Genomic DNA, 20,061 nt, shown 5'->3' on the forward strand with positions numbered 1-20,061 from the left:
AATGGAGAAGCTGAATTTTTCGAGGAATATTTTGAATCTGATCCAAACAAGAAAACAGCAAACAAGATTGCAATTCCAAGAGATCCATCCCATGCCAATCATGATTCCTTCCTCCAATCACCTTCCTATCCACAAATGATTGTACCAAGTTCACTAAATGATAAATATGAAGGGGTGGGAACAAGCGACGAGGATGAAATGCTTTTCAGAGCACTAATTGAAAGTGTAAAGGAAGAACTCAATGTCTGTAAAGATGAAAACGAGAAGAAGGAGCTAGAGATAAGGCTCAAAGAGCTTTATGAACAAGCCAAAGATCATTCCCTTAAAATTGTATAAAAAAAACTAATATTCACATTATCTCTTTTCTATTTGATCGATGTTTTATCTTCACCAATAATATTGAGATGAGCTTATTGTCACTGAAATGTCTAGGATTTGAATAATGGCGCCAGCAACAAATTGTTTTTTTAATTTTAATTTTAAAAAAAATATCATCACGACATACGTTCCTGCCTGCCGGAAGCGAAAAATCACCAACATCATTGAACCATCACTGTTTTTTTTGGAGTGTATTTGTTGAGAAAAAGATATTTGAAGATTTGGATTAAAGAAGGCGGAATCAATTATTGGACATATTCGGATATTCTGCAATACAAATCTACTAAATTGTATAAACATTTAAAATAGTGTATATATTGTTGTTATAATAATACAAAGTAAATTATAAAAATGTCAAACTTACCAGAAGTTGTGCAAGATTTTAGTGAAGCTCTTCAGACTGATCTTAAAACAGCTGATAGCATGCAAATTTATGTGTTAACAGAAATTGCACAAGATAACATTGAATATGCTAAGGAAATATCTAAAGTAATTTGTACTAGAATTAATACTGTACGTACAGTTGTTGTTGTTGTGAATTAATTAATATTCGGAATTTATTTGGATCTTGTTTTATAATAATTATTAGGCTCCAACTGGAGAGAAACTCTATGCTCTCTACCTTTTGGATTCTATAGCAAAAAAGATTGGAGGACCATACATACAAGAATTTTCGAAAAGTATTTCAGACGTATTTTTCTATGCATATAAACAAAACAAAGACATTCCAAACTCTAAGAAATCATATTTAAAACTCCTCTCAACCTGGGGAGAAGTATTTGGAGAAGAAAAAGCAAAGGAAATTAAGAATAGAATTGATGTTGCAGAAGGAGGAGGACAAAGAGTTGTCCAACAACCACCAAAACAACAGCCACAATCATCAAATAGTGGAATGAAACGAGTTGGATCTTCATCTGATGTAGGTTTATTAATTGTACTACTATTTATTAATATTTCATATTTCAATTCTTTAAAAACTGAATAGCAATCCGAACAAGCTCTTTTAGGAACACTTCTTGAAAAATTACAAAGAAATCCTGAATTAATCAATGATCCTCAAACAGCATCTTTGTTTAAACAATTGACATCTAAAATGAGCATTAATCTTCCTCAACAAATTGGGAGACCTAATCCATATGCTCCTCCAAATCAAACAACCAGTGTCAACATTAATAATAACCCATATTCGGGAAATTCCTCAAAAAACACACAACAAACAAATCAATTTTCAAATATTCCCTCAACCCATTCCATGATGCAAAGCTCCTCTCAGCAACAATCCAATAAACCATCATCTAATCCAGTGCATCGACTGTATGAGGCACTCACTAAACAGTGCATGAACTGTGGAGTGAGATTCTCATCCCAGAAACAACTTGGAGAACATTTAGATGTTCACCAAAGAAAGAATCAATTCTTTAGAAATAATAAGGATTTATCGAGAAAGTGGTACTCTGGGGAAGATGAATGGATAAAGCTAAGGGATAATGACGAAACCGAAGCAATTCAATGCCCTGGAGCAATTATATTTGGTGATTCAGAATCATTTAATCCTCAATCTCTCACCAAAACAGCCTCAACAACCGCCCTCTCAGCAGTCGATTTCTTTGCTACTTTCAATACCAACAAGTCCAAACCTAAAGATGTGAATGAAGGTAGTGGCGAAATTGTTGCCGACACTGAACAAGACACATGTCCAGTTTGTCATGAGGAATTAGAAAAGTTCTACAATTCAGAGACAGCAGAATGGATGCTGAAAGGTGCTGTGTATGATGAATCATGCAACCTCTACGTTCACCAGAATTGCCTTTCCTCTTCGCACAAGAGAAAATCAGATGGAGATGCAGGAGGTTTCAATAAAAAAGTAAAGCAAGAGTTCTAGATGCTAATAGAAATATGAAGTATTTGAGGTTATTGAAGATCGTGGAAAATTAACCTTAAAGTATGAAATGTAAAAATAAAGTAATTTAATGAAGTAGTAAGTTTACTCATTTTCCATCCCTCTGAGAGTGGCCAACATTTTTAATTTTTCAAGCATTTGCTTTTGTTCAGTTGGAGCAACACCAGATTCCTTTTGTTGCTGTCTTATTAATTTGTTTCTATTATAATTTTCAACAACACGTTGTCTTTCAGCTTCTCTTTGCTTTTCCAAGGCAATATCCTCTTCCTTCTTTTCCTTAATCTTCTTTTCCAAGTTTCCTCTCAATTTACTGAGACGAGGTGGTTCTTGAGCAACTTCACCAAATGCAACTTCATCTCTCTTTTCTTCCATCAAATCTTCAGAATCATAGCCAACTTCATCTGCAACTTCGTCCTTTCCAAGAGACAGAAGAGTTTCGTTACGTTTTCTTTCATTCTTTCCGTATTCCTTTTCATCCAAAAATTCGTCAAGATCTTCAAATTTAGCATTCTTCATCTTGTGTTTCTTGACCTTTGATTTATCAAGAGCTGTTTCTTGAGCTAATTTCTTCTTTAATTTCTTCAAAGCTTCCTTTTCCTTCTTCATCTTGAAATAGACCTTCTTTTTAAGTTTGGCCTTGGTTGTTTCATTTGGTAAAGTTGAAAGTCCTTTAAGTGATTCTGGAACAAGATCCAAATTACCAGTCTTAATGGCAGTAACTAGAGCACCTCGAGTATTTGTGAACACATTCATTGATTTTCCTGCATTTTGTCTTCTTACAGTTCCATCATCAGATGATCCATTATTTACACTATTAGCAGTAGCAGTGGTAGATCTATTAGTGACAGTACTGCCATCAGTCGATGTCACCACTTCCACATTTGATGCAAAAACAGCAGATGTATTCTTTTCAACTTTTCTTTGTTTGGCTGATTTTTCCACAATCGGTCCATTTCCATTATCAATATTCAATCTTCTCTTTTTTGTTGTTGAAGCATTATTCGTAGTAGTAGTAGATGCTGGAGGAGCATTCTTTGATTGTGCAATAAAATCCATAATAGCCTTATTCTTATTCGACACATAACGATCCTCTCTTCCTTTGATTGGTTTATTTAATCCCTTCTCGAATTGTTCTTCATAAACCCTAGCAGATTCATCCACATCCTTTGAAGCCATAATTCCGATATTTTCCAATCGTTGGGCCTTTTTGGTTGATGCCGCTTTTCGTGACTTTTCCAATTCTTTTCTGTTTTTGCCTCTACGAAGCAAACCTCTCTGCATATTTCTGCCCATTTTTTTCTACTTTGTGTTTTTGAAGTTTTTCACCACAAAAAAATTTTGAAGTTTTCTTGATAATTTGAACATGTGATGATTATGTGGTCAATTTTGAAACGATTTCAAAGTTTTAGAGAGCTTGAAGAAATGTTTGAGGCAAATTGCAAATAAAATTAATAGGAGAAGGATTAGGTTAAAATCTAGTTGTTGTTGTTGGTATTTATTCTAGTTGAAAACAATGCTGTAGGTCTCTCTTGGATCCTTGAATGGACAATTGCAAACCTGAACGACAACACCTTCGTCATCGGTCTCTTCTTTTTGTAATGGTTTATGTTCCTCAGGGAATCTCAAATGCTTCAACCAGAAAGATCTATCAAAGCTCTTCAGGAAATTATATTCTAATGGATGATTTCTATCAAATTGATGATCAATGTCGAAAAGCTCTGAAACAAATGTATCCAATTCAAGATGGGTTTTAAAAACCTTTTCAGATTCTGCTCTGTTAAATTTCTTTTTAAAAGCAGAATCCATTTTGAAAACAAGATCACATTTGCCTCTCGTTCTCATATCTTTCAAAAATTCAGCCATTGGACCTTGATATAATTTATCCTTGGAGACTCCAATTGCATGGAGAACACTATCAACAAAATCTTGACAATTACCAAATTTACCAGTTCCACCATGATCTTTGTAAAACATGAGTGTATTCCATCTGATAATAACATCAGCCAATTTTGAAACTAGAACATCCAAACTTTCATCAAGTGTTATTGATCCCAAATCAGCAGTAATGAGAGAAGCAGTACTGACACATTTTCTTGGCTATTTCAATATTTCACATAATTATTCGTATTAAATGAAAGTAAACCACTTACCACACACAATGCACTATTGTTGTATTCCAATTTCCATGGACCTATCAGTAAGGCGCTGTGAAACATGCCGAGTCTATAAACAGGTTTGAATTATTCAATTAGTAAAATGATAAGTGTTAAAAATTTCTTCCACAGATATATTATTAGAAACTTACTCTGGGAATGTATCATCAAAGGCAGAGACAACTGGTGAAATTAAACGTCTAATAGCTCTCTTTGAAGCAGTATGAGAAACCTCCGAAACAATAAACTTAATCTTGATTTTAGCTTGTCCCATATTAATAATGTCAGGATTTTCTTCTTGTTCAACGACTCCCAATTCATCTTCGTCATCAACTTCATTGTTTGTCACCACGCCGACATCAGCAACAGCTGTTGATTGACTGACAGTACTTTGAAGTGCACTAGTCGATCTTTCACATTGACTCATCATTTCCATTGTTAATTTCTTAGTTTCTGCCCAGTCAGTTGTCAAATAAGTTTTAATTAATTCATCTTTAACACAGAGAGCATCTCTAAATTTCTCCAACAATGGTCTATTATGTTTTAATTTGGCACTGTAAATATCATTGGTAAGTAATTTTTCTTCAACAATTTTCTTCATGTCTCCTAATGAAGGAAGAGGAAACTTGAGAATTTCTTCCCATTGTTGTTGAGTAGTGTTGTTATTTGTATTAGAAGTAGTAGTAGTTGTAGAAGTTGTATTGGAATTAGTTGGCTGTGTAGCAATATTATGTTTAGTTTCGATATTGTTGATATCGTCCCTTCCGTCTCTTTTTGAATTTTTACTTCCCATGATGATGATCAAATTAAATTTTACTCTCTTTTAATTGAATTGTGGTGGTGGGTAAATTTCTTTGATTATCGTTTTTTTTCTCTCTTTTCGATAATGTCTTTTCGACTTTTTTATGAAGAGACTTTCATCCAATCATTTGAAGAGATAATGATGAGAAGTGGATGTTGTGAGAAAATCAGGATTGAATGGTTTACCAAGGCTTGTATCGAGTTCCTTCTTCCAAGGATATTAAAAAGTTATTTTTAGATAATTAAAAACATTTGTGAAATCGTGTGTAAAAAAGTTCTGATAATGAAAGATTTGATGATCGAACAGATTGGTTGTAAAAAATTATGGGGAATTGATGGTTTTCAATAGGAATGAGTTTTTTAAACCATGATGAAGGAATTTTGAAGAAGGTAACACCCATGATGATGAATTTGTGGTTTTTTATTGAAAATCAAACAGTAAGTGCTGACGAGTTCTAGTATTAGGCTAAACTAGATCAAGTCCCTTGATGTTCCAAACTACGGTTTTTTTTTGATTCCTTCCAATTATTAAAAAGGCTTTTCAAATTGGTTACTAATGAATGATGGATTAACTCTTGGTTCATTATAGATTATGATTAAGGAGCAAATAAGAATCATTAAACTAGTGAGTTGATATTTTCCCAGTTTTTCTCTCACTATCATCAATTCTTGTTCAAATATTTAATTGATTTTAAAAAAAATTGGAAAAAAATGCAACAATTTCTTGCTAAACAAAAACAACGTGACCAACAAAAGGAACAAGAAAACCGGAAAGATAGAGAAGAATGGAGACAACGTAGTAAAAAGACACCAACAACAACAACAACACCCGGTAAATCATTGATATCATCGACCTCACAAGCTTCAACAACCACAACAACCTCAAGTAGTAATACTCTCTTTTTAAATGGAGCCAAATCATTCCGTATGAGAATAATATTATCAACCATTTCTAATAGACCAATTCAAATTAGTAATATCAGACCAAATCATGGTGGTATTAGAGAATTTGAACGTAATTTCCTTCTTTTGATTGATAAAATTACTAAAGGAAGTAAAATAGAAATTGATTCAACAGGTACAAGAGTTAGCTATAAACCAGGTGTTATTGTTGGAAGTGGAATTGGTTCATTGGCTTTTGATTGTGGATTAGAACGTGGTATTGGATATTATATTGAAGCTTTAATTTGTCTTTGTCCATTTGGAAAAACATCATCTGATATCTTATTAAAAGGTATTACAAATCATCCATTAGATGTTTCAGTTGATATGTATCGTAATTGTACACTTCACTTGTTCGATCATTTTACGAAAAAACAAAATCAACCAGTTGCCCCAATTAGTTTACAAATTTTGAAGAGAGGTGCTTTACCATTAGGTGGAGGTGAAGTCAGATTTGAATGCCCAATGGTTAAGGATCAATTAAATCCAATTCAAGTTCTTGATGAAGGTATGATTAAGAGAGTTAGAGGTATTGCATATAGTACACGTGTTGCACCAACTGTTAGTAATAGACTTGTTGATGGTGCCAGACAAATGTTAAATTTATACATTCCTGATATTTGGATTCACACAGATCACTATGGTGGTAAAACAAGTGGTTCATCTCCTGGTTGGGCTATTTATTTACAAGCTGAAACTGACACTGGTTGTAGAATCACAACTGAATATGTTCCAGATCAAACACACGAAGTTATTCCAACTAGTAAGGATTTAAGTGGAGATTCTGAATGGATGAAAATACCTGAAGATGTTGGTAAACATTGTGCTAAATTATTATTTGAAGAAATTCACAAAGGTGGTTGTGTTGATTCAATTAATCAGTGGTATATGCTTTATTTAATGGCTTTAACTAGTGAAGATGTTTCAAAGATTAGAATTGGAAAACTTAACTCTTATTCAATTGCTTATCTGAGACATTTAAAGGACTTTTTGGGTGTTGTTTTCAAGATTACTCCTGAGCATGATTCACGAACAATTGTTTTGAGTTGTGTTGGTAGTGGTTATAAGAACATTGCTAGAAAGAGTAATTAAAGTTTATTTTTATTTACTTTTTGAGTTTTTATTAAGGTCAATTCTTTAGCAAACACCAATTATCACTCACTTCATTGGACAATAAAACTGTGATAATATTTGCACATTTTAAAAATAAATTTAAAAAAAAGGCGCCAACACAAACGTTTAATTAAACAAAAAAATATTTAATTGTGTTCATCTTAACGGTCGAAATATCCTTTTCTCCCCATTGAAAATATTGTTTTCATCCAACGGCCTCGTTCCGGAACTTGCAATATCTAGAAGAATTAAAGCAACTTTTAAAGTAGATATCCTACAAAGTAGCCGATAGACGATGGATTTTGATCATCAAACAACAACATCTTCCTATTCGACACAGAATCCATCAGTCGTGCCCTCTTCATCTCTTATATCCTCTCCCAAAACAAAGGATAGTGATTCTCCTTCTGAACTTAATCAGTACGCTAAACAAAAGCTAAACGAATTGTATCTATATTGGATTGGTAAGAAGGAATCACAACACCTCATGTTTGAATACATGGAGTCTTTTAATGAATCCATTTCATCACCATTAATGCAATCTCCGAGTAACTCCCCAAATGTTAGCATGATGGATTTGTCATCGTCAAGCCAACTATCTTCAAGATCCCAGAATTCTACAATGGATTTTAAACTTAGTGAAGCAAGCTCCTCATCTTCAATGCCTTTAACTCAAATGAAATCCGACGTACAATATTTAGGAAGTGAAAATAATAGATTTTCATCATCGGATCCAATGATCCAACAACAACCAACTCTTAAAACATCTCCCTCCAAACTTTCCAACAATTCAAAGATGTCCTCCCCTAAAATGTTTTCCTCCCCAAACAGATCTTCAAAATCACAAGTAATAGTAGATGAAGTAGATTTTTCAATGCAACACAAACTCTCACATAACGAACCTAGCCATCATTCTCATCATCATTCCCATCCACCTCCTATCAATCCACAAAATGAAACCATGTTTACTACTGTTCTGACAGATCAACCCGGAAGTATAGTGTCTATTTCAAACTCCCTTCAAAACATCACTCCTCATTACTTTTCTAATTTATCTACAGGTTCATCTACTCCTCCTAAATCTCCAATCCACTCCCCAACACGGTCCTCTAAACCAACCAATCTTGATGTGGAAATTGCACATCACCCTTCTATTAACAGTATCAGAAAAAAGTTGAACTTTTCAGATGACTTGGAAGATAATACTCAAATCAAAACAGGAATTTTACAAAGAAAACTTCAAGAGCTTCAAAACGTAGCAATTAACTATGAAAGCCAAAAGAAGAAGATGAAAATGAGTGTAGATGATGCTTCATTCTCAAAAATTCCAAGGTTTTACTTTCCTAACGAAAAGATTACAACCACCTCCAAAATTAAGGAGGATTTCATCAAGATTAAGCAATTCTTCCTAGGATATCCAACCGGTGTTACTTTGGAGCAATTTGGAAAATTGATAACCGATATTTGTGACTTTCCATCATTTTTTAGATTTCATTTATTTTCTAGAATAGATGAATTTGGGATGGGAGTTGTAACATGTGAAATGTTTGAAGATTATTGGAAACAAAATATGCAATTTGATAACGAGAGCTATAGATATTTTAATGTAATCAAACAGAAAAATAATGACTTTATTGTTCCATCTGATTTCAAGTTACTTTTGAGAGAAATATTGGCCAATCATCCTGGATTAAGATTTTTAGAACAAGCTCCTCAATTTCAAGAGAAATATGCAGAGACAGTGATTATTAGAATTTTCTATGGACTTTCCAAATCTTCATCGATTGGGAAAATATATCTGAGAGAGTTCAAAAATAGTAATCTTGTAGAAACCTTTAAATTATTAGACAAGGAGCAAGATACCAATAATGAGATTAATTACTTTGCATACGAGCATTTTTATGTTCTTTTCTGCAAGTTCTGGGAATTGGATACAGACAGAGATGGTATGCTCTCTAAAGATGACTTATTAATTTATGGAGATAGCTGTTTAACAGAGTTTATTATTGATAGAATTATGAGTGGATTTGGTAAAAAGCTAACTGGTAAAAACCCAAACATGATGTCATACGAAGATTTTGTGTGGTTTTGCCTCTCTGAAGAAGATAAAACTACACCAGTTGCTCAAGAATACTGGTTTAGATGTGTAGATATTGATGGAGATGGAGTATTGAGCCTCTACGAGTTGGAGCAAGTATTTTCAGAACAAAAAGAACGTATCAAACAATATGATCCAGAAATTTCTTTCAGCGACATCCATTGCCAAATAATAGATATGTTAAAACCAAAGAATAGAGATGTGATTACATTAGCTGACATTAAGAAATCAAAAATGTCACCAATATTCTTCAATATTTTGTTCAATCTTACAAAATTCTTTGTATTTGAACAAAGAGGAACTTTTGGCACCAACAATGTTTGGGCCATCTATGCTAAAGAAGAATATCAAAGATTAATAAGTGAAGACGAAGAAGACCAACAAGAAATGGTTGATGAAGAGTTGGAAGCCGAAGATGTTGTTATCAACTAGCAGCATTATCACAAAAATAAACTTCTATCAAATTCATTTCAGTCATTCACAAAAAAGCTCCTAAATTATATCAAATTATGATTTATAAAGTATTCCGAAAGCCAAAATCTCTTCCATTATTTGATTCTCTCTTCCACCATACAATGCACAACAAATAACAGATATTATTATCATCTTTGTGATTCCTCTCTAATATTTAAATCGTATCAATAATTTCAAAATTAATAATTAATTGGTGAAACAATTCTTTTGCATTGCCTCTCTCAACATGGTTGGATTATTACCAATAAAACGGTCCACAACTTTACCATCCTTGAGAAAGATAAAACTTGGCATTTGATTCACATGATATTTATCAGCAAGTTCATCATGATGATCCACATTAACTTTAACAACATTGATACAGTGTTGATATTGGGTTGCCAATTGTTCAACAGTCGGAGCGATTTGTCGGCAAGGACTGCACCAATTTGCATAGAAATCTGCCATCACCACTTTGGCGGCAGTACTGCTGGAGGAGAGAACTTGATTGAATTCTTGTGGTGAATGAATGTGTTGAGCCATTTTTTGTTAATATTATTTTTAAATATTATTACAACGCTGTAGTTGTCATTTAGTAATTTTAGATAACACTATTTTCCTTAATGCTCTTCATTCTTTCAAGAAAAAGAATATTAATAAGAACTGTTGCTCTCTGTTACTGGTGCCCTCAATAAAAAGTTAATTCTCCCTCACTTGTTATCTTCGTAATCAAAAAAACCGGCTTCCGAAGGATGTTACCCAATGACTTTTTGTGATTTCCTTCAAACAATCTCAACGGTTAGAAACATAATCTCGGTTCTGATTTGTGAATTGGCGCCAAAATCGCATCATTCTCGCCCATAAAATTTTAAAAAATTAAAAAATTTTGAAAAAAAATTTCCTAGTGTTTTACGAGGTATGTTATGAGTGTTGTTGTTGGTGCTAACAACAAATTATGCGCTGCGCTTTGTTAAATTGCTCTTCGGCTGGTTCTACATACAAATTATTCATATTATTTTCCAACAACTTGGATGACGTGAAATATCCACATGCACTCCATTTTCAATTTTTTTCTCCTTTTGTTTCATGGTATAACATGTGGAACTTCCATGTGTGATTTTAATTGACACTTGCTGGATGGATACACGTTATCTTTATTTGATGATAACAATATTGCTACGTTGTAAATTATTTTAACAATTGTTAAAATTGCCACGTGTATTTTGGTAAATAGTACTATGCCTCTCCTTCTCAAAGAACCATTGCTCGCCTTCTATCGTGAGGTTGTTGCTGAACCATCCAAACTCATGGATGTTAACTTCCTTTCCACTTCATATCATGAAAAGTTTAGACTTACATTGGACCAAACTTACTTCATGAAGGAATGGACAAACGTTCTCCCAATTTCTTCAGTAATTATCTACTTGTTCATTGTCTTTGTTTTGCCAAAGATGCTTCCAAAACCAGATAAGAATGCTTCCAGACCAATTTTGAAGACTGTCATGTTCTTGTGGAATATTTTCTTGTGTATTTTGTCACTTGCCATGTTGTTAGGTACTGCTATCCCATACTTCAACCTCTTGAAGAATGAATACAATTATTCTATGCCAGGTTTGATTTGTGAACAAAAGAAGGCTGTTGGTGCTGCTGAAGGTTATCCACACATTGTTTGGGCCTACATCTTTGCTCTCTCTAAGTATTTAGAACTCTTCGACACTGTCTTGTTGGTTATCAAGCATCCAGACCGTAAAGTTCCATTCTTGCACTGGTTCCACCACTTGACCGTTTTGTGTTTCACTTGGTATGCTGTTTATACTCAATATGCTGTCGGATATTGTTTCATTATCATGAACTCTCTCATTCACACTTTCATGTACTATTACTATGCTTTGACTGAATTGGGTTTCAGACCAAGCTGGAATTTCCTCTTGACTATTGGACAAATTTCTCAAATGATTTTGGGTATTGTCTGTAACGTCATCTTTGCCATGAAGTGGTTCGAAAATAAGGAAAAGGGACTCTCAATCGATGAAAATTGTACTTGTTATGCTCCTTATGAAATTATGCTCAGCTGCGTTCTTATGTACGGTTCATACTTGTATTTGTTCGTTGACTTCTTCGTTAGAAAGTACTTTGGATCAAGCAAGCCAGTTGTTGCCAAGCCTAAGTCAGAATAATTCTTTTCAACCAAACTATTTGAGTTTAAAAACTAAATAAATTTTGTAATTCTCTTGTAAAGTATGTTTGTAAAGTATGTTCCCCCATTGAAACTTGAAACAAATTTAAATTGCAGCTATTTTGGTAAAATTCACCAAGAAGTTTATTAAGAAAACCATTCTAAATAGACTTAAAGTCCAAAAGTCTAGATATAGGACAAGCAGATTCTAAATGATACGGAATGCTAATTTGTTGGATGGCACCTTGCCCAAACAAAGACTTGTTCCCAATTTGGTCACCCTTAATATTTTTGAATGTTTCAGGAACTGCACTCTTTGTTAGAGACACAATTGAAAAAAAAACAAACTGATTCAGTGGCGCGTAGTGATGGGATCGAACACGTCCATTACACACACAACTCCTACCCTGATGATTGAGAGGAGACATCATTACAAACCAAGAGCAACACCATACCACCATTCTGATCATTCTAATGATGGTAGGAGAAGAGAAGGTCGAGCCTCACGTTCATTGAATGGTTCATCTTCGCACAGTCATGATTACTCTACAGCAAAGGAAGAAGAGGCACTCCCTTAATAATTCTACCGCACAGGATAAGAAACGATATGTACATCGAAGTAATGATGACTTGATCTTTTCAAAGAGGGTTGGTGCTACTCTTCATAGAAGTCAAGAAAATTCCTCTAACCAATCCAATGGCTCATTTGGAAAGATTGCAGGTTTTACTCCAGTTGTTGACTTCTCGCCACTTCCAAAGGTTGAAAGTGAATCAAATTTCATTATTCATCACTCACCGAATCCAAGTACTGCTACCATTCCTCCAGTATCAAAAATTCTAATTCCAACATATACTAATTCTCAATGTCATAGATTTAAGACCTCAAATGTCAGATTCTCCATCAAAGCTTCCTCAACTGACTTTTGGAAAGCAAGCAAGAAAGTCGATTGTTGTATCGGATGCAAGTGGCTTAATTGTATCTTTTATAACAAATGCATTTGACAAATCAAGAGGAAAATCAGAAGATGACGACTTGGTTGTTATCGACCAATCTCTTTCCTCATCATATCAATCATTACCACCACTCAATGAAAATCTTGGAAATGAGCAAGTTCAAATCATTGTAACTCCACCACCAAGCCTGCCAGATTTGAGCCATTTGGGTGTATCTCATTGTAAGTTAAGACTCATGTCTCTTGAAATTTCACAAAAGCGTAAAATGTCCAGAGACAAGAGGGATATTATTTGCTCACCGTCCAATAAATTCAAACCTATTGTTTTGAGGTAAATAAAGTGTAAGCTGACTGCATTAATTACGTACTAACAATGAACAATTAATGTCTAGAGGAATTAATTTAATAAATACTCTTTCATCCAGTGGACACCAGAATTATTATTTACATTGTTCTATACAGCTTAATCGTCGAAATTTGTCATTTCTTCTTCTTCATCCAAGTTTCGTTCTTCATCAAAGAATTGATCTATCATTGAACCAAGAGTTTTGGAATCATATGAAACGTACTTTGTAACATTCTTACTGAATTCGGTATTTTTGTACTTTTCAACAAATTGTGTATATACAGGTATAACTTCTTCACGAGTTTTGTCTCTGAGCTCTTCCTTTAGTTCTATATCCCTGATGCAGTATGTTCTCTGAATCATGTAAATAGCTTGGAATAGTTCGTTGAATTTGGAAAATCTCTTCTTAATCTCTTTCTTTGGATACTTTCCATTCTTATCAGGTTTTAACTTTTCTTGGTCTCTGAAATGTGAAAGAACATCATCCCAGGTAGCTCTTATGTATGAGTTGGTATCATCTTCCTTTAACTTCTTGTATTCTCTTTGTTTGGCTTCAGGAACATGCTTCTTGATTTTGGCATCTTGTAAATTCTTGAAAATATAATAGTGATTGTTCAGCACGAAAAGAGAAGCAAGACTCTTTTGTTTTGTGCTGTATTGCTTTTTCTTTTCATCAATATTATGCTCAACAGCCTCTATCAATTGTAATAAATATTTGGCAAAGTAGGTCTTAATGTCACTATAACCAAACATTCTATCAGTGTCGAATCTCTTCTGTTTGAGGATATTCTCAATGGATGGGTATTCAAGTAGTCTCTTCATGAAGGAGAATGCATTACTTGTAGCTTGATGGACAACACCATCCTCAAATGCTTTGATTTGATTGGTATGAATATTCTTATGAAAATCTGTCAGTAAATCATTAATATTATTCTTGAATGTTTCAGATAAGGTCTTGAATGCTTGCAAATGTTGAGTGTGAGCCAAAACTTCTTCGAAATTTTTCAAAAGCTTATTCTCAAAGTTTTCCAAAATATCTAGCATGACAAACACCTTTTCACTAGTTCTATTCTTATCTGCCAAATCTTCTGCTTGTTCTTTGAATATCTTTAAACTTGGAGAAACAACGTCACCATAAATTTGATTCTTTTGGTAGTCAACACTGACAACTTTCAGTGCAATCTTTCTTTCAGATTCCAACAGTTTCAAGTAAAAGTTCATGTAAAATATGAATGGATGAGAACCCTTCTTGTAGTATTTCTGACTAAGAATCATATCATCATCCTTCTTTTTCAATTGTTTGATAGCATTCAAATTTGTTGGAACTTGCAATGCTTTATCCTTCTTTTCTGGTATAAGTACATTAAGAGCTGTTGTAATGCACTTGGATCTGTATTGAATGTATGTTCTTCTATAATCAATTTTACTGTAAAATTCCAATTTTTGAGCAATTGTAGATAATTGATCAATCTTCTCCGAAGGAATTAAATCATAAGTTAAATCAAAATCATCCCTTTCCAAATCTTCCTTTCTATATCTGAAAGGGTCATTAGCTGGTGCTTTGGCACTAACAGTTTGAAGAATGTTAGAAAATTCGGCTTCCAATATTTGAACTGATTTTTGTCTCAACGAAAGACATTTGTCTTTTAATTTATCAGCACCTTTATAATTACTATGTTTTGAGAAGAAGGTAATAGTTTCATCATTTTGTTTGACAACTCCGAGAAAGCCTTCCAAATCATTAGCAATTCCTTTTTCAATCCTCTTTTCGAACATTTGTGGTCTATTATACTTTTCCAGAGTAAGATCCACACTTTTAATTGTAGAATCAATATTATCATGAGCCATCTTTAAAACATCAATTCTATCATTCATGCTCGTCATTTCCTGCTCCAATTTTGAAAATCGATTTTCAAATCGATCTAGAATAGATACAATCTGATCCTTGATTTGAGAGCTTTTATTTAAACTCTCCTCCAACACTTTCAAATTCTTTTCAAAATGTTGAAAGGTTTTTGTAGGTATCGGGTTTTGCATTTTTTTTTGATAATAAATTATCCACTCACAACAACAATTTAAATTTATTATTAAAAAAACGTGATTTGAAAGAAGAATGGAATTCGTTAGAAGTTTTCAACAACAAAAATAACATTTTAATAAAAGTGACTTGTATTTTTAATTATTTTAAAGTATTTTGGCGCCAGTATTAACTACAAAAAAATGTCAATGCACAACGAGAAGGATTTAGCCTTGGATAAGGAAAAGATTCAAAGAATAGTGAAGGATGCTGTTGAAAGTGTTATACAACATGATACGCCCTATGATCATTCTAAAGTGACTCACTGGGTTAATAATATTATTGATAAAACAATGAAGGCAACAACAGGTCTTTCAAAGCCATTCAAATATATTGTTACTTGTGTGATTGTACAAAATAACGGAGCTGGTTTCCATACGGCATCATCTTGTTATTGGGAAACAACTGACGACAGTTATATTGACAAGTTTGAAGGACAGAATTTGTATTGTATAACCAGTGTTTATTGGATAAGTCTCTAAGATGATTTATTTTGGATAGTATTATTATTATTATTTGTTTCATCATGATTTGATGGTGATTTTTCATTGATTTCATTATTCAATAGTACTTTTGAATCCTGCTGAGAAATGAGCTCAGCCTTTTGTAAATCCTCTTTCAGTAATTGATCATCATCTTTAATCACTGCAATATCATGCATTTCTTCTCTAAACTTTTTAATTCCACTCGCAACATTTTTAACTTGATCCATCCATTGATCCTTATTAAACATTTGATTTGTTCCTAATAAATCAGATAATTCCTTCCTCTTTTTAAATGATTCAATATCTCTTCCCATTCCTTCATTATATCCAATCATAAATTGCCTTATACATGTTTGAACGAGCATAAATCTAGATCTAACAATATGTTGAAATTTTGTTTGGAATTTTTCCCAATCATGTAATGAATTTGTAAATTGTTTTTCGGGTTCTTGTTGATTTTCTTTTTTATCATTTCTTGGAATGACCATTGATTCTCCAACTTCTTCCCTATATTGACTATCCCAACTTTCATTATTCTTTTTAAACATATTAACATAGTACATGACTCCATCTTTAATTTCCGTAAAGGTATCCACAAGAGTATCACGAATTATTTTAGGTTGAGCAGAGAGTGGTATTTTCTTAGGTTCTGGTTCACCTGGATCATTCGGAATACCAGCAGAATGTTCATGTTTAATATCTTCCCATCTCCATTTAACTTCAAATTTAATCTTATCCCAATGTTGTCGGAGAGGAATTGATCTTAATTTATCAACCGTTTGTTTAATTCTTTGTGGATTCATTTTTTTAATTATTAATAATAAAATCAATAATTTATTATTCAATTAATTGAACAATTTATTGAGAACACTAATTTTGCAATAAATCCACCTTGAGTAGTGGTAGTAGAACATCTGAAAAGATATTTCAATTTCACACCAATTTTATCTTTCCGTAATTGTAAACTGTAAACAAACTTTTTATAGAATCTTCATCATCATCAATTTATTAAAAAAATGAGTGGATGGTGGGGCGTAGGAGCTCAGTCTTCAATTGATTCAGCCGTTTCTTTGTCTAATCAACAAAAGAAACAAAATATCACCTCTCCGAACGGCATTCGTGGATCTAAATCTAACTTGCAATCTGGTGATGTAGAAATTAATGAATTAAAAATTAATTCCATTGAAGATTTGAGTACATTTATTCAACAATTTGCTGCTAGTATTCATAATATGGAAAGAAATGTAAAGCACTTGTTGAGAAATTACGAATCATCTAATGGTAAGAATGGTAAATCCGCTCTTGATACTCTGAATAATAATAAGGATTCCGAGAGGTTGAGATCCAAAATTAAAGTTTCAAAGGATAAAATTCAAAAGAGTAGAGATGCCATTCAAAAGGGCTTACTTCGTTTCTCTAAAAAGAAGATGGAATCATCATCCGGTTATGATTTAGGTAGTGATACTGATTCTGTTGCTGGTGGTTTGGATTCCTCAATTGGAGGCGTTTCATCAGCACAAAAAGTACAATTTAACAAGTTACAATCTCAGTTTAAGGAATTATGTAAACAATATGAAAAATGTATTCAAGACTATCGTGATAGTGAAAAGAGTATGAAGAGATCTCAATTGTTTAAATATGGTGATGATGATTTAGATGCCATGTTTTCCAATAAGAATGGAGATAAATCATCAGCCAAGAATGGTTCTTCCAACAGAACTAAATCTTCCAGTGCTTCCCGTAATAATGGTGACGAAGAAGAAGATGATGATCTTGGACAGCAAGCTCAAGCCCTCGAACAAAACAAATTCGTCCTTAGTAGTGCCGATCAAGGAACATTGGACGTTGAGAAACAAATCGCCCTCGAAACTAATAGAGAATTGAAAGACTTGGAAACTAACTATTACGAATTGCATCAATGCTTTGTTGATTTGAATGAAATGGTAAAGGAACAAGGAGAAGGAATTGAAGTTATCCAACAAAATGTACAACTAGCTAACGAATATGTAGAACAAGGTGTGGAAAATATTAAGGTCGCCAAGAGTTTTACTGGTATGGGCTTATTACAAAACATCTTTTCTCCTGGTAATATCATTAAGAATCTTATTAAGTAAATGTAAATTAATTCACTAACTTTAAGATTATTTTAATCAATTTTACTTTTGTAACTGACCTCCAATTAATCGACTAAAGGTTCTGATCTTTTCTAAGTAATTGATTATATAATTCAACCCAGTTCAAATCTGCTTCCATGTCACTAATTATCATTGTTCAAATTTGAAATAGTTTTACTTTTAAAGTATTGAATTCAATCAAAAGCTTCTAGAAGGAAGAAAACATGAGTTTGAGCTGGCTGCAAATACAACAAAAAAGACATGAAGAAGCGAGTAAGGAGAAGGTAATAAAGCTCCATTGTTTGAAATTAAAATGGTGTAGCTGATCATCGTTTATCCACTATGAAGGTGAAGAACAACAAAACATCAAAGTTTGAAGGAGTTATGTTAGAGAAAGATGGTGATGATGTGCATGAATATTTCTTCAAGTGAAAAGATTTTTTACATCTCTCATAGAAATAACATTAAGGATGAAAGTTTTGAATTTGAATACATCATTGTGATTTGTTGATCCAATGGACAACTAGTCTGATTATTAGACCTAATAGAGTACTTTTCTTTACAATTGTTCTCTCCATTTTTCAACGACAACAGTGTTACGGCAGAATAGTTTCGCCTCTTTTTCAATGATTCTCCTCTTTTCAATTCCTACCGAAGAATCTTCAACAACAATTTGAATTGAATTGAGAACGAACATCATGAGCATCTACTACATTCTGATTGAATCAATCAACATGTCGAATTGACAATAAAGGCAATAATTAAATACATATGCTATTATCTTTCGATTTTCATTGTAAAAACAGTAAACATGCAAAACATGCGCACCACTCAAACAAACTTCTTTACCAACAACAAAACAACTTTCAATACACAACAATAACAGATGAGCATTAATACAATATATCATTCCATATTGCACCAACAACTCTGAAAACAACCTTGCTTTTTTTCCTTTTCTGTAATTCCCACTCAAATGGCGGCAAAACAATCATTTTCTTTTAAGGGCGGCACAACATTTCTAAACCGCCTCCCGAATACCCGAAAAAAAGAATCAAAAAAATGATGTCTGAGAACGAGCCAATGCACAAGGTGTTTGCTGATGAGTTTTACCGATTAGTAGGAGAATCATAACTTGTAAGGGACAGAGAAACGGCGATCATTCTCCTGAATAAGTAAATTTTAAACAGCACGAGTCGGCGAGAGGGATTTTAATTGGCAGCCAATAATACTACTGCTATTGTTGTTAGGTATCTTTGAAAGCTGGTTGAATTGTTTAAATAGTTGGCCCTACATTGTGGTGAATTACAAAAAAACAACAACAAAACAAGAATAATAACAACAAGATGAGCATTAACACTAATACATTCTCTTACTTTATGAGAAAGCCAGCTTTCCAATTTGCTGTCATTGGTGGTACTTTGGGTCTCTCTTTCTTCATTAACAGAGCTCAAAAATCAATGCAAGGCAAGACTTTTGAAAACCACGTTCCAACTGATGAAATGTGGGCTTGGTATGATAAGCACTGTGCTAGACAAGGTGAAAATCAAGATATTGTCATGAAGGATCACTCTATCAACATTCCACACATGATGGGTCGTTTCGATCGTAGAGATGAAGTTGACTCAAACCCATTCTACTTGAAGAAGTAAATTCGTAAATAGAAGGGCACTCAACCTACATCAATTTAAACCCTACACTTTGTGCATTTTCCTCACTACTCTGAGGGAGATTGCAAAGAGTGTGAAATTTTGTACAAAACCTCCCTAATGATATCCCCTTACCTTAATAAACAATTTTTAAAATCTCTTAAAGAATTCTGTATTTGTTATATGTGTGCATTTCGACTTTAGTAGTTGGGATTTGTTATTAGCTTTCATCGGATATTCCAATTAAAATTGAAGAATTAACATATGGATTAAGCAAAATAATGCTTGTAATTGCCTTTGGTTGTCAAGGAAGAATTTGATTTGTTCATTTCTAAAAACATGCATAATGGAACATCATGTATGGAAATTATGAAAAGTTTTCTCGTAGGTGAACAGACAAAGGAGGTTATTGAGCTTGTTTTT

General features: G+C 33.3%; 13 protein-coding genes across 13 annotated transcripts; 8 read left to right on the plus strand and 5 right to left on the minus strand.

Moving 5' to 3' along the window:
* Positions 1-729: 729 nt before the first annotated feature.
* NAEGRDRAFT_61662 (uncharacterized protein) lies at positions 730-2,260 on the plus strand (the record flags this gene model as incomplete). The annotated part of the gene is made up of 3 exons (XM_002683276.1): positions 730-891; positions 968-1,297; positions 1,364-2,260. The coding sequence occupies 3 exons, from the start codon at positions 730-732 to the stop codon at positions 2,258-2,260; spliced, it is 1,389 nt and encodes a 462-aa protein (XP_002683322.1).
* Positions 2,261-2,362: 102 nt separating this feature from the next.
* NAEGRDRAFT_56563 (uncharacterized protein) lies at positions 2,363-3,573 on the minus strand (the record flags this gene model as incomplete). Its single annotated transcript, XM_002683577.1, has 1 exon — positions 2,363-3,573. Exon 1 carries the CDS (start codon positions 3,569-3,571, stop codon positions 2,363-2,365), a length of 1,209 nt encoding a protein of 402 aa, XP_002683623.1. The 5' UTR covers positions 3,572-3,573.
* Positions 3,574-3,743: 170 nt separating this feature from the next.
* NAEGRDRAFT_77844 (uncharacterized protein) lies at positions 3,744-5,310 on the minus strand. Its single transcript, XM_002683578.1, has 3 exons — positions 4,584-5,310; positions 4,429-4,501; positions 3,744-4,375 (listed from the first exon to the last, which is right to left on the minus strand). Exons 1-3 carry the CDS (start codon positions 5,222-5,224, stop codon positions 3,779-3,781), a joined length of 1,311 nt encoding a protein of 436 aa, XP_002683624.1. The 5' UTR covers positions 5,225-5,310; the 3' UTR covers positions 3,744-3,778.
* An 849-nt stretch (positions 5,311-6,159) lies between these two features.
* NAEGRDRAFT_44203 (uncharacterized protein) lies at positions 6,160-7,266 on the plus strand (the record flags this gene model as incomplete). Its single annotated transcript, XM_002683277.1, has 1 exon — positions 6,160-7,266. One exon carries the CDS (start codon positions 6,160-6,162, stop codon positions 7,264-7,266), a length of 1,107 nt encoding a protein of 368 aa, XP_002683323.1.
* A 1,142-nt stretch (positions 7,267-8,408) lies between these two features.
* Positions 8,409-9,863, plus strand: NAEGRDRAFT_34790 (uncharacterized protein). The gene has a single exon (XM_002683278.1). The coding sequence runs from the start codon at positions 8,576-8,578 to the stop codon at positions 9,815-9,817; it is 1,242 nt and encodes a 413-aa protein (XP_002683324.1). The 5' UTR covers positions 8,409-8,575; the 3' UTR covers positions 9,818-9,863.
* A 19-nt stretch (positions 9,864-9,882) lies between these two features.
* NAEGRDRAFT_34795 (thioredoxin) lies at positions 9,883-10,381 on the minus strand (the record flags this gene model as incomplete). Its single annotated transcript, XM_002683579.1, has 1 exon — positions 9,883-10,381. One exon carries the CDS (start codon positions 10,379-10,381, stop codon positions 10,046-10,048), a length of 336 nt encoding a protein of 111 aa, XP_002683625.1. The 3' UTR covers positions 9,883-10,045.
* Positions 10,382-11,289: 908 nt separating this feature from the next.
* NAEGRDRAFT_29306 (uncharacterized protein) lies at positions 11,290-12,015 on the plus strand (the record flags this gene model as incomplete). The annotated part of the gene is made up of 1 exon (XM_002683279.1): positions 11,290-12,015. The coding sequence occupies one exon, from the start codon at positions 11,290-11,292 to the stop codon at positions 12,013-12,015; it is 726 nt and encodes a 241-aa protein (XP_002683325.1).
* A 536-nt stretch (positions 12,016-12,551) lies between these two features.
* On the plus strand, positions 12,552-13,016 carry NAEGRDRAFT_61669 (uncharacterized protein; the record flags this gene model as incomplete). The annotated part of the gene is made up of 1 exon (XM_002683280.1): positions 12,552-13,016. One exon carries the CDS (start codon positions 12,552-12,554, stop codon positions 13,014-13,016), a length of 465 nt encoding a protein of 154 aa, XP_002683326.1.
* A 334-nt stretch (positions 13,017-13,350) lies between these two features.
* Positions 13,351-15,347, minus strand: NAEGRDRAFT_77848 (exocyst complex component 7). The gene has a single exon (XM_002683580.1). The coding sequence runs from the start codon at positions 15,195-15,197 to the stop codon at positions 13,431-13,433; it is 1,767 nt and encodes a 588-aa protein (XP_002683626.1). The 5' UTR covers positions 15,198-15,347; the 3' UTR covers positions 13,351-13,430.
* A 192-nt stretch (positions 15,348-15,539) lies between these two features.
* NAEGRDRAFT_29177 (uncharacterized protein) lies at positions 15,540-15,872 on the plus strand (the record flags this gene model as incomplete). The annotated part of the gene is made up of 1 exon (XM_002683281.1): positions 15,540-15,872. The coding sequence occupies one exon, from the start codon at positions 15,540-15,542 to the stop codon at positions 15,870-15,872; it is 333 nt and encodes a 110-aa protein (XP_002683327.1).
* Positions 15,869-16,678, minus strand: NAEGRDRAFT_45306 (uncharacterized protein; the record flags this gene model as incomplete). The annotated part of the gene is made up of 1 exon (XM_002683581.1): positions 15,869-16,678. One exon carries the CDS (start codon positions 16,676-16,678, stop codon positions 15,869-15,871), a length of 810 nt encoding a protein of 269 aa, XP_002683627.1.
* Positions 16,679-16,891: 213 nt separating this feature from the next.
* NAEGRDRAFT_77849 (syntaxin) lies at positions 16,892-17,989 on the plus strand (the record flags this gene model as incomplete). The annotated part of the gene is made up of 1 exon (XM_002683282.1): positions 16,892-17,989. The coding sequence occupies one exon, from the start codon at positions 16,892-16,894 to the stop codon at positions 17,987-17,989; it is 1,098 nt and encodes a 365-aa protein (XP_002683328.1).
* A 1,346-nt stretch (positions 17,990-19,335) lies between these two features.
* On the plus strand, positions 19,336-19,641 carry NAEGRDRAFT_61673 (uncharacterized protein; the record flags this gene model as incomplete). The annotated part of the gene is made up of 1 exon (XM_002683283.1): positions 19,336-19,641. One exon carries the CDS (start codon positions 19,336-19,338, stop codon positions 19,639-19,641), a length of 306 nt encoding a protein of 101 aa, XP_002683329.1.
* Positions 19,642-20,061: the final 420 nt, after the last annotated feature.

The sequence above is a fragment of the Naegleria gruberi genome, assembly GCF_000004985.1.
Source record: "Naegleria gruberi genomic scaffold NAEGRscaffold_1, whole genome shotgun sequence".
In the NCBI taxonomy this organism is placed as follows: Eukaryota; Heterolobosea; class Eutetramitea; order Acrasida; family Naegleriidae; genus Naegleria; species Naegleria gruberi.

What these genes read in the sequence shown, in the direction of transcription:
- NAEGRDRAFT_77844 (XM_002683578.1), bottom strand. Translation starts at nt 5,224, where the DNA reads ATGGGAAGTAAAAATTCAAAAAGAGACGGAAGGGACGATATCAACAAT. An exon ending in TTTGATGATACATTCCCAGA is followed by an intron (nt 4,502 to 4,583) that starts GTAAGTTTCTAA and finishes ACCTGTTTATAG; the next exon opens with ACTCGGCATGTTTCACAGCG. An exon ending in ACAATAGTGCATTGTGTGTG is followed by an intron (nt 4,376 to 4,428) that starts GTAAGTGGTTTA and finishes ATATTGAAATAG; the next exon opens with CCAAGAAAATGTGTCAGTAC.
- NAEGRDRAFT_34790 (XM_002683278.1), top strand. Translation starts at nt 8,576, where the DNA reads ATGAAAATGAGTGTAGATGATGCTTCATTCTCAAAAATTCCAAGGTTT.
- NAEGRDRAFT_77848 (XM_002683580.1), bottom strand. Translation starts at nt 15,197, where the DNA reads ATGACGAGCATGAATGATAGAATTGATGTTTTAAAGATGGCTCATGAT.